At 55.2% G+C, this 11,191-nt stretch overlaps 1 protein-coding gene across 1 annotated transcript in view; it reads right to left on the bottom strand.

The window, feature by feature from the left end:
• Positions 1–2,563: 2,563 nt before the first annotated feature.
• The window catches only part of SLC9A1 (solute carrier family 9, subfamily A (NHE1, cation proton antiporter 1), member 1), a 61,731-nt gene continuing 53,103 nt past the window's right edge, over positions 2,564–11,191 (bottom strand). The window contains exons 5-12 of the mRNA XM_011955574.1: positions 9,903–10,105; positions 6,951–7,040; positions 6,433–6,503; positions 6,146–6,319; positions 5,778–5,892; positions 5,487–5,588; positions 4,963–5,035; positions 2,564–4,405 (exon numbers count right to left, since the gene is read on the bottom strand). Coding sequence (XP_011810964.1) covers positions 4,068–4,405; positions 4,963–5,035; positions 5,487–5,588; positions 5,778–5,892; positions 6,146–6,319; positions 6,433–6,503; positions 6,951–7,040; positions 9,903–10,105 — 1,166 coding nt within the window. The 3' untranslated portion in view covers positions 2,564–4,067. The remainder of the gene's footprint in view (positions 4,406–4,962; positions 5,036–5,486; positions 5,589–5,777; positions 5,893–6,145; positions 6,320–6,432; positions 6,504–6,950; positions 7,041–9,902; positions 10,106–11,191) is intronic.

The following is an 11,191-nucleotide window of genomic DNA, read 5'->3' as shown; positions in this document are numbered from 1 at the left end:
AACATAAAAACGAGTGAACAAAAAATAACAATACAATAAAAATACAACTTTAAAAACCAGTATAACAACTTTTTTTTTTTTTTTTTTTTTTTTTTAAAGACAAGGTCTTGCTGTCGCCCAGGCTGGAGTGCAGTGGCACAAACATGGCTTACTGCAGCCTCGACCTCCTGGGCTCAAGCAATCCTCCCACCTCAGCCTCCCAAGTAGCTGGGACCATAGGCGTGCACCACCATGCCCAGGCAAATTTTGTATTTTTTGTAGAGGTGGGGTTTCACTGTGTTGTACAGGCTGGTCTTGAATTCCTAGGCTCAATTGATCTGCCCATCTCCGCCTCCCAAAGTGCCGAGATTATAGGAGTGAGCCACCATACCTAGCCGACAAGTACTTACACAGCATTTACATTGTATTAGGTATTACAGGTAATCTATGGATAATTTACAGTATATGGGAAGAGCATTCATCTCTTGGTATCCATGGAGGATTGGTTCCAGGACCCTCCCAGGTACCAAAATTCACAGAAACTCAAGTCCCTTATATAAAATAATGTAGTATTTGCCTATAACCTACATACATTCTCCCATATATATATTTTTTGTTGCCCAAGCTGGAGTGCAGTGGCACAATCTTGGCTCACTGGAAAGTCCACCTCCTGGGTTCAAGTGATTCTCCTGCCTCAGCCTCCCCAGTAGCTAGGACTACAGGCATGCTCCACCACACCCAGCTGATTTTTTTATTTTTAGTAGAGACGGGGTTTCACCATGTTGGTCAGGCTGGTCTCAAACTCCTATCCTCAAATGATCCACCTGCCTCGGCCTCCCAAAGTGCTGGTACTCCAGGCATGAACCATTGTGCCCAGCCATTCTCCCATATACGTTAAATCATCTCTAGATTACAATGTAAATACTATGTAAATAGTTGTTACACTTTATTATTTTAATTTTTTCCCCCAATATTTTCAATTTGCAGTTGGTTGAATCCATGGATGCAGAACCCATGAAGGGCCAACAGCACTACACCATTTTACATCAGGAACTTAAGCATCCAAGGATTTTGGTTTCCATGTGGATCCTGGAACCAATCCCCGGAAAATATGGAGGGATGGCTGTAACATCCATTTCCTGCTAGGGAACGGATGGATACAGGAATAATCCTTTAATAATGACCTTGTAATCCTCTTGAAACTAACCACTTCAGATTTTGTGAGTCAAACCAGTTCCATACTCAGGTCCCAGCCCGGGCAAAGGAAATGCTTTCCTGGACAGCCCAGGTTCGAAGGGTGCCTGGGGTGCGTGCCAAGGCCCCACTGCCCTCTGGTGGTTGGATCGAGGAAATGCACCTCAGGGCTCCAACCTCTGCTGAATCGACCCCATTAGGAATTGAGCGATCCTTACCCCAAATGCTTGAAAGCAGAAGTGTTTCCGATTTTGGAATATTTGCACATACATAATGAGATATCTTGGGGATAGAATCCAAGTCTAAACATGAAATTCATTTGTTTCACATACAGTTTCTACAAATAGCCTGAAAGCAATGTTACATATTTTATTTTCTTTGAGACAGAGTCTTGCTCTGTTGCCCAGGTTAGAGTGCAATGGTTCGATCTCAGCTCACTGGAAACTCTGCCTCCTGGGTTCAAGTGATTCTCCTGCCTCAGCCTCCCGAGTAGCTGGGATTACAGGCATACACCACCATGCCCAGCTAATTTTTGTATTTTTAGTAGAGATGGGGTTTTGCCATGTTGGCCAGGCTGGTCTCGAACTCTCGACCTCAGGTGATCCACCCAGTTTGGCCTCCCAAAGTGCTGGGATTACAGGCATGAGCCATCGCGCCCGGCCCAATTTTATATATTTTAAATAACTTTGCGCATGAAGCAAAGTTTTGACTGCAACCTGTCTCATGAGGTCAGATGTGCGTTCTTCATTCGTGGCATTGTGTTGGGTTTTCTGATTAGGGATGCTCTGTCTGCACACACCTGAGCTTCTCTCATGCAGGAGTCACTCCCCACTTTACAGGTGAGAACTTGAGGGCTCCAGTGACTTCCCACTGCCCTTTTGGTCTTCCCACGGTTAAGAGCAAAATCTTAACCGTGGAACACGAGGCCCCGTCCTTGCCTCCCCTGTCACTCTGACCCAGCCACCTGGCCTTTTCTCAGGTCCCAGTGTTCGTGGGCACAGCTCCAAGTTACAATGTTTGGGAACTTTCTGGGTCCTTTTCCACCTGGAGGCTTCAGCTCCTTCTTCAGGATATCTCCTCCTTCTTCTCCTCCTGGGATATCACTCATTTGGGACTCAGGAGGGTCCTCCTCGCCATCCCCTCCCTCTCCTCTGCCTCTTATTCACCTCTTGCACAAACACTGGGCACTGGTTAGTGCCACTCTCCCCCACGGGGCAGGGCACGTCCTGCTTAGCTCGCTGCGGTATCTCAGTGCCTGGCATGTGGGAACAACCATCCCAGCAGCTGACAGCCATGAAGTGTTTCTGTGCCAGCCTTTGAACTAAGTACTTCAGGCCCCCAGGCCACTCTCCCTCCTAAAGACCGTCGTCCCCAGGAAGCAGCCCTTGACTCTATTAAAAACTCACATTGATTTATTAGAATATGAAAAAGATTCAGTTTCTTCTGTACAGGCGGCAGAGTGGCAGCAGCTGCGGTGGCTTGGTACGTGGTTGTCGACGTCACCCTTGCATGGTGACTCCTGCCCAAACAGCACTTGCATGGAGAGGAGGATGGACAGATGGGCCGAGGACCCATGGCCCAGTCCCCTGCAAAGAGGGACAACTCTGACTATTGCACAATCCTGGGGGAGTGCCCCAAGGACAAGGGGAAGGAGTGTGTGTGAGCAAAGGTCTCTGGGGGCCCAGGAGTCTGCCCAACCCACCAGCCCCGGGGGACAGGAGATCCTCAGGGGAGGCCTTCTCCCCCAACCCCCGACCGCCTCCACAATAGGCTCCATGGCAGGCAGGGTGTGGTACACACGAGGGAAAGGTTCCAGGGGCCAAACCCAGGGTGGGGGAAGTAAGAGCAGACCAGCAGGACTGGAGGTCAGGCCCAAGAGCTAGGCAGGTGCCAAGAGGCCAGCATCTGTGAGGCTGGAGAGACTCTTGATTAGGAGTGGGAGTTACTTCTGATGTCACAGTCTTCGGGCAATAGTTAAGAGCCCAGCAGGCAGAGAAACATGGGGGAGGGGGTTGGACAGACAGGCACAAATGAACAAGGGTAATTCCCGGAGTGTGAGGAGGGAGTTAGAGGCAGAGCACTCTTCAGCCAGGGGTTTTCAAAATGTTTTAAAAAACAGGAGTGCCCTCTGTGCAAACAATCATATATAGAAGTGTGAACAAACGAAACTTAAAAAGGCAGCACATTCTGGACCCAGGGCCAGTCCTTCCCCCAGCAGCATCCCCTGAGGGGCCCAGCAGTCCCCATGGGAGCACAGTTCGGAAAGCTCTGAGTCACGTCACTGTCAACCTAGAAAGCACCCCTGCTCCAGGCAGAGACGCTCAGAGATGCCGTCAGCCCGCAGCTCTGAGTAAGGACAGGTTGGGGTGGTAGCCAGGGTGACAGAGCTGGCAGGAGTGTGAAACCTTGGTGGGTCAGCAGTCCCTCCCCCAGCCATGTGCCTGGTACCCCTGGCGTGTCCCCTAAAAAAACAGGGCCTGCTCGAGGGAGGCCTCAGCTCCCTCCCTTCCTGGGGGGGACCACAGCTGAGCCAGAGACTCTTTGGTTAGAAACTAAGATTGGTCTGAATGAGGAGGAGGATGAGGCAGAGGGAGGAGCCTCCGAGGCCCTAGTCCAGGTCCGGGAGAAGCCTGGATCTAGGGAGAGGCAGAGTCGGCCTCACCAGCCCAGCAGTTCTGCCAAATGGACTGGGGAGGCAGCTCTGGTGGGGCGGATGCTTCCCAGGAGGCGGTGGTGGGGAGCTGTGCTGGGGCGGGGGCTGTGGGCCCAGCTGCCATGCGGTAGGGGGAGGGGCAGGGCCAATCCGCGTCAGGAGGGGCAAGGGGAGCCCCCAGCAGCCCCTGCTCTGGTGGAAGAGTCTGTGAGGGGACGGGCGCTGCCTGCTGGCCCTGGCGCTACTGCCCCTTAGGGATGAACGGCTCTCCCTCCCCAGGCTCAGGGTGCGGGCCTGGGTCACTGAGGCAGCGCTGTATCCTCTGGGAGCTGGGGCTGTCACTGGGTGCGGGGGTGAAGACATCGTCAGTTCCTGGGGTCGAAGGCTCCTTGCTCCGCATCATGAGACCCCCATCGTCCTCCTCGTCCTCCTCGACCACCTTCGCAGGATCCCGGCTCAGCCCCAAGACCTTGCCCTTCAGCTCCTCGTTCACCAGGTCCACAGACTCGGGTGACTGCGGGGAGGCCGGGTCGATGGTGATGACAGGCAGGTCCTCCTTCGGCTCATAGGCCAGCGGGTCTGGGACCAAAAGCAAGACACAAGCTGTGTTCCGCTCTGGAGCCCAGCCCAGCATGTGCCACTCGGCCGCGTCAGCGCTTCCTGCAGGTCTTCTCATGAGCACAGCTGTCCTTGTCCCAACAGGCCTCAGAAGCCGGCCTCTGAGACCCTCCACCCCACAGCTTCCCTTCCTCAGACTGTGGCTCTCTCCTCTGACAGGGGCTCCCAGAGGTGTCCCTCCACAGGCCAAGACCTGGGGCTCCTCCTGGCATCCGTCTACCCTGGGGCCTTGCCCTCACGTTCCCCACACGCGTTAGGGGTCTCGAAGGGGCAGATACCCTGCTTTCCTGCCAGGCACCATGGCTCTCCCAGCTCCCCGCACAGTCCTCATCCGGAACATCTCTGTCCCTAGGGATGGCCCCTGATGTAGAAGCAGCTCATGGCTTGGGAGGGGCCCCTGAGGTCAGCGAGGCCCAGGCCTGTCCTCCCAGTGGCTGGGGCCTGTTCCTGTGGAGCCCCATCCTCAGGAGGCGGCGGCTCGGAGCACCCAGTCCTGAGGCCCCTCACCAGGCCCTTACCTGAGCCGATGCGGGCCCGAGACATGGTGGGCGAGTCCAGCTTGTGGGCTGGCACTGTCAGGTAGTTGTTGATCTGACAGGGAGGACAGACGGGGTGAGCACAGGCAGCTGGGCAGAGGGAGCCCCTCAGGACAGAACCCGGCCAGTGCCACCCCACCTTCCGTGTATGCGGGGCGCTCGCTCCCCGTCCCTGTGCCTGTGTGGGCAGCCGTACTGGCCCTTCAGGAGCTCCTGAGGGCTCAACCCAGGCTCCTGTCACAGCCTCCCTGAACACACCTACACTGCCCAGCCTTAAATCCACCCATTCCTCTGTCCCCTGCCATTGCCCTAACCCAGGCCACACCCCACACCCCCACGCCAATCCCTTGCTTAGAACTCTTCATGGCTCTCCATGCCCTTACACGGCCAACAAGCCCCTTGAAAGCCAAACCCTGTTCCTAGAATAGGTACATTTCCGCAGAGGCTGTGGCGGAGCTTGGGTGAGTGGGGTGGGATACAGGTTCCCAGAGAAAGGCAGAGGCTACCTTCTGCTCCAGCTGCCGGGCCTTCTGCCTCCGGAGCAGCATCTGGTTCCAGGCTTCCTCGTAGGGGTCCGCCACCAGCGTGTGTCTGTTGTAGGACCGCAGCTGTGGGAGGCACAGCATCAGGGCAGTGCAGGCGCCAGAAGGCTCTGGTCATGGAGGGGTGGGGGCAGTTCTGGAGGCCAGGCCAGCCCTGGGGTGGGTGCCGAGGGGCACGGGCAGGGCAGGGCTGCCGTGGAGAGGGGCTGCAGGGCTCCTGTACCCCGGGGGTCGGGCTGGGAAGCAGGCCCTCACCCGCTGCCTGGTCTTCTGCAAGTTGTTCCTCAGGATTTTGCGGATCTCCTCCTCCTTGTCCTTGGACAGTGCCGGCAGGATGCGCTCGGAAGGCAGGGACTTGGGGTGGATGTTCCTGGGACAACAGGGCATAGGTTAGGTCCCCAAGATTCTTGGGACCCTAGAGCCTCCCAGGTTTGGCCAGAAGGAAGTCACCCTAGGGATGACCCAGGTGGGCACCAAAGCGTCAGGTCCTTAGTGTGAGCCCACAGCCCTCCTGTCCGCCCCAACAGGACAACAGAGAGCCCTGCCCTCAGGTGGCTGCCTCCAACTGGGCTGGAGGGGCCGGTGTGTGGGAGCAGAAGCTGCCTGGTTGCCCCGGCACTCACTGCATGGAGACGGTGGAGACGGCGGAGGGGATCTTGCCCATGCCCCCACTCTCCACCAGCTCGATGGCCTGCTTCATCTCCATCTTGTGGTAGAAGGCGATGAGCTGGGGCTCCTTGGAGCGCTCGCCGGCTATCAGACACTTCTTCACGTATTTCTTATTAAACCGGTTGAGCCTGGTAGGAGAGGAGGGAGATGGATGGAGCCAGCTCCCAGGAGTGGGGAGATGCCCAGGCCCAGGAGACCCTTGCCTGCCCCTCCCGGCCTGCCCACCAGGCCTGCCACCTACTTGTCCTTCCAGTGGTGGTGACCGTAGTGGCCACAGATGTCCTCGATGCCTGTCAGAAGGTGGTCCAGGAACTGAAAGGGGCCCAGGGCCAGGTCAAGCCTCGCTGTGGGGCACCTTCCCCTCTGACTAGCCCCGCTCCCTCCTGCAGCTGCGGCCTTGCTGTGCCCAGCCCTGTAGTTCCAAGAGCAGCCAGCAGGTGGCACCCACACTCCACTCATCAAACCCAGTGGCCCAACTCTGGGTATCTTGAACCCTCGCCTGTGTCTGGCTGAGCCCCCTTCTCTAATCCCACCTGGGATCCATGCCTAGGATAGGTCTCAAATGGAGGCAGAGATGGCATGATGCCCCTCCTCAGGCTCCCAGCTGCTCACACACCTTCCTATGGCTCCTGGGGCAGAGGGAGACCCCGGGCACCAGCACAGGGAGGAGGGGCTGATGCGGGGCAGGGACATGAGGCCCAGCTGCTCCCCATCTCCCTGTTCCTCCTGCAACCGAGGACCCAGCCCGCACTCCAGTACCTGTGTGTGGATCTCCTCGTTGATGGAGCGCTTCGTCTCTTGCTTTTTCTTCACAGCCAACAGGTCTACCAGGGGCCGAATGGTCATGCCCTGGGAGGCAGGCAGATGTCAGGCACTCTAGTTCTGCTACCCAAGCAGGGAGGCCACGGAGCCTCCCTACGCCCACCCTAGACCCCCAAGGCTAGGATGCCCTCTCTGCTGTGCCCTCTCCCAGGACCCAAGGGTGTGAGAACTCTCCCACTTCCCGGCACTTATCTAAAGATAGGTCCTTAAGGCCTGCTTCTTCCTGGAGACACGGTCAGAGGTTTAACTGCCAGGCTGGTCATCTGGCCTGGGCCAGGCAGCAGACAGCCTGGGTTCAGATGTAGACAGCATCGCAGACTCGCTGTACAACCCCAAGGAAGTCAGGCCCCACACACAGGGAAAACCACCTCTGCACTGCCTCCCTACCAGGACTGTGAGAAGGACCAAGTAATAACAGCAGCAGTGGATGGAACTGCACACCTGCCATGTGACCAACACATGTGCTTGGAAGTGTTTTAGCTTCAGCTCTCCAATACCCACAACACTAAAAGGCAGGTCCTTCCATTGTCCCTATTTAACAGATGCAGAAACTGAAGCTCAGAGAGGTTAAGTAGCTTTCTAAGATTCCACAGAAGCAGTAAAGCCATGGTTCAAACCCAGGCAGGCTGGCTCTGAAGGAGGCCCCCTCCCCAATGCTGCCTTCAATGAAAATGGGCTTGGAAAATCATTAGCACAACCAACTTGCAAAATCAAGGTGAAAAAAATATTTTTGAAGATGGAAGCAATGCAAGAGGACAAAAGTAGCAGCCGCCTCCTCTCCTTTTTCTTTTCTTTCTTTCTTTGTTTTTTTTTTGAGATGGAGTCGTGCTGTGTTGCCCAGGCTGAAGTGCAGTGGCATGATCTTGGCTCACTGCAATCTCCACCTCCCGGGTTCAAGCAATTTTCCTGCCTCAGCCTCTGAGTAGCTGGGACTACAGGCACCCACCACCACAGCCAGCTACTTTTTCTATTTTTAGGAGAGACAGGGTTTCACCATGTTGGCCAGGCTGGTCTCAAACTCTTGACCTCAGGCAATCCGCCTGCCTCAGCCTCCCAAATTGCTGGGATTACAGGTACGAGCCACCGTGCCCAGCCTCTCTCCTTTTTCTTAACTCGAGACAGAGTCTCACTCTGTTACACAGGATGGAGGAGTGCAGTGGCGCAATCACAGCTAACAGCTACCTTAACCTCCTGCACTCAAGCTATCCCCTCCCACCTCAGCTTCCCAAGTAGCTGGGACTACAGGCATGCACCACCACACCCGCCAATTTTTTTAATTTTTTTGTAGAGACAAGGTCTTGCCATGTTGCCTAGGCTGCTCTTGAACTCCTGGGCTCAAAGGATCCTCCTGCCTACGCCTCCCAAAGTACCAGGATTATAGGCATGAGCCACTGCACCAGGGTCCCCTCTCCCTTTAAAGGACAGAAAATAGGCCGGGCGCAGTGGCTCAAGCCTGTAATCCTAGCACTTTGGGAGGCCGAGACGGGCGGATCACGAGGTCAGGAGATCGAGACCATCCTGGCTAACATGGTGAAACCCCGTCTCTACTAAAAAATACAAAAAACTAGCCGGGCGAAGTGGCGGGCGCCTGTAGTCCCAGCTACTCGGGAGGCTGAGGCAGGAGAATGGCGTAAACCCGGGAGGCGGAGCTTGCAGTGAGCTGAGATCCGGCCACTGCACTCCAGCCTGGGAGACAGAGCGAGACTCCGTCTCAAAAAAAAAAGGACAGAAAATAAGCCCAGCCCCAGGTTTCCTCTATCTTTTTCTCTCAAGAGAATGCAAAGATGTATCCCATCTAGGGCTTTTTGAGGATCAGTGCCCAGAAAAAACAGAAGGGATGGTAAAGAAATGGAGGCTCAGAGTGTTTCTCATTTGCCCAAGGTCAGACAAAGTCAGGTAAGGAAGAGCAATTTGCATCATCACAGGCTGGGCTTCCTTGGGGACCTTAGGCAGGAAAGTGGCTCTCAGCTAAGCCTGGGCCATTTAAATGCACAGAAATCACTGACCAGCAGGCTAGAAGGATTCTTGGGAATCATCTCACCCAGTTCCCTCACTTTATAGATGGGAACTGAGACCCAGAGAAGCAGGGGGTCTTTCTTAGGGTCAAAGGGACACCACCACAGAGCTAGGGCTGACTCCAGGCTTCCTGCTGCCTGTCTCAGAGCCCTTTCCAGTTCCCTATGCTGTGATATTACTCCCATTTTACAGATGCAGAAACTGAGACCCTAAGATATGAAATCTCTTGCCTAAAGCTCTACAATGAGTTGGTAGCAAAGAGAGATCTTGGAACTGTTGACTGTACCCACTTCTCTTTTTTTTTTTTTTTTTGAGATGGAATTTCACTCTTGCCCAGGCTGAAGTGCAATGGCGTGATCTCAGCTCACTGCAACCTCCGCCTCCCGGGTTCAAGTGATTCTCCTGCCTCAGCCTCTCAAGTAGCTGGGAGTACAGGCATGCGTCACCACGCCCAGCTAATTTTGTATTTTTAGTAGAGGCAGGGTTTCACCATGTTGGGCAGGCTGGTCTCAAACTCCTGACCTCAGGCGATCCACTCCCTCAACTTCTCAAAGTGCTGGGATTACAGGCGTGAGCCACCACGCCCAGCCAGTACCCACCCACTTCTCTTAATGCTCTATGAGTTCCAAATTAAGTTGGGCAGCATTCTGGTTCCTTTACATTCTGTTCAGTCACTCTGCAATGACTCATCACAATTCTCATTTTATGACTGAAGAAACTGAGGCCCAGAAAGGGGGAGTGGCTTGCCCAAGGTCACTCAGCAAGTTAGTGGTGGAGCTGGGACTAGAATCGCATTTCAAATCACATGCTTTCCTCTCTTTCCACGGGCACAGCATCAGGTTCCCCAAAGCCTTCTCTGCCCTGGCCCAGCACCTGCACAAAGACGGTGAAGAAGATGACGGTGATGATGGCAGTGAGGAACAGGTCACACATAGGGAAGTGCTTCTTGTCCAGGAGGTAGCCCAGAGAGAAGGCGATGGCGCCTCGCAGGCCCCCATAGGCGATGATGAACTGGTCCTTGGGGGTCAGCTTCACGATGCGGAACTTGTTGATGAACCAGGTCAAGCCCAGCACGCCTGCAGGGGAGGACATGGGGGGATGAGGGTCAGGTCGCTGTCCCCAGTGCCTCCTAGCTTCTGCATCAGTGATTTCTCTGCGTATCCAGGAAGTCTCCACTAAGCCCACCCCACTCACTCAATTCCTGGGTCCCTCAGCCCAGAGTGCCCTGAACCCCTCAATTCAAGAGCTGGCTGGATCCTTAAGGGGCTTCCCCAACCTGGATGTGCTTTAGAGACATCATGGAGGCCTCCAGTGGCTGGAGGGTGGGGGGGCAGGAAGAGGGAGAAAAGGTCAAACAAGATGGGTCCCTGGTCAATACTCGTTAAATGTGATGGGTATGTGGGGGGGTCATGATCCTATTCTCTCTACTTTTCTAAGTACTTGAAATTTTCCATAATAAAGCCTAAAAAATGCAGAGGGCTGGGCCCAACCTCCACCCACAGAACCAGAATCCCTGGAGGATGAGGCTCAGGAACAAAGGGGATTTCAAAAGTGCACCAAATAAATGTGAGGTCGCACCAGGCATGGGGCACAGACCTAACCCTCAGAGAGGAAATGAGAGATCCAGGAGGAGGCGACGGAGGCAGTGGGGTGAGGTATGTGGGGCACATGTGAGTGGAACCCATGCACCTGGGGCCCGGTCCCCACGTGTACCCCGGCCTGCTGCATAGGTTTGGAGGACTGCATGTGGTTCTGCACATGGTTCAGCACGTGCTCACGTCACCTGTGCTTGAGACAGTGCAGAGAGCACTCAGCTCAGAGTCACAGACCTGGGTTCTGTGGGCCTCAGGCCCCTTGTCAGGACAGCCACAGGCTCAGAGTCTCAGGCCCCTCACTTTGACACAGTTGACTCTGTCTCCAGAGACCACAGCCTTGCTGTGACACAGGCTTCTCCCAGCTCAAGGGCCCATCATGGAAACGGGAAGCCCCTCCTGTCGAGCTGTGCTGGGAGCAGGCAGGAGCCAATCAGGAAGCCTCCACCACAAACTGCATCACACATATACCCCCAGCCTCTCCACACACACGCGCCCAGCCTCTCCACACACACGCACCCAGTCCCTCCACACACACACACACCCAGCCCCTCCACACACACACACCCA

The sequence above is a fragment of the Colobus angolensis genome, unplaced genomic scaffold (genome assembly GCF_000951035.1).
Source record: "Colobus angolensis palliatus isolate OR3802 unplaced genomic scaffold, Cang.pa_1.0 Scaffold4, whole genome shotgun sequence".
NCBI classification, from domain to species: domain Eukaryota; kingdom Metazoa; phylum Chordata; class Mammalia; order Primates; family Cercopithecidae; genus Colobus; species Colobus angolensis.
Note: the sequence above shows the minus strand (reverse complement) of the source record. Positions and strands in the feature narration are given on the sequence as shown.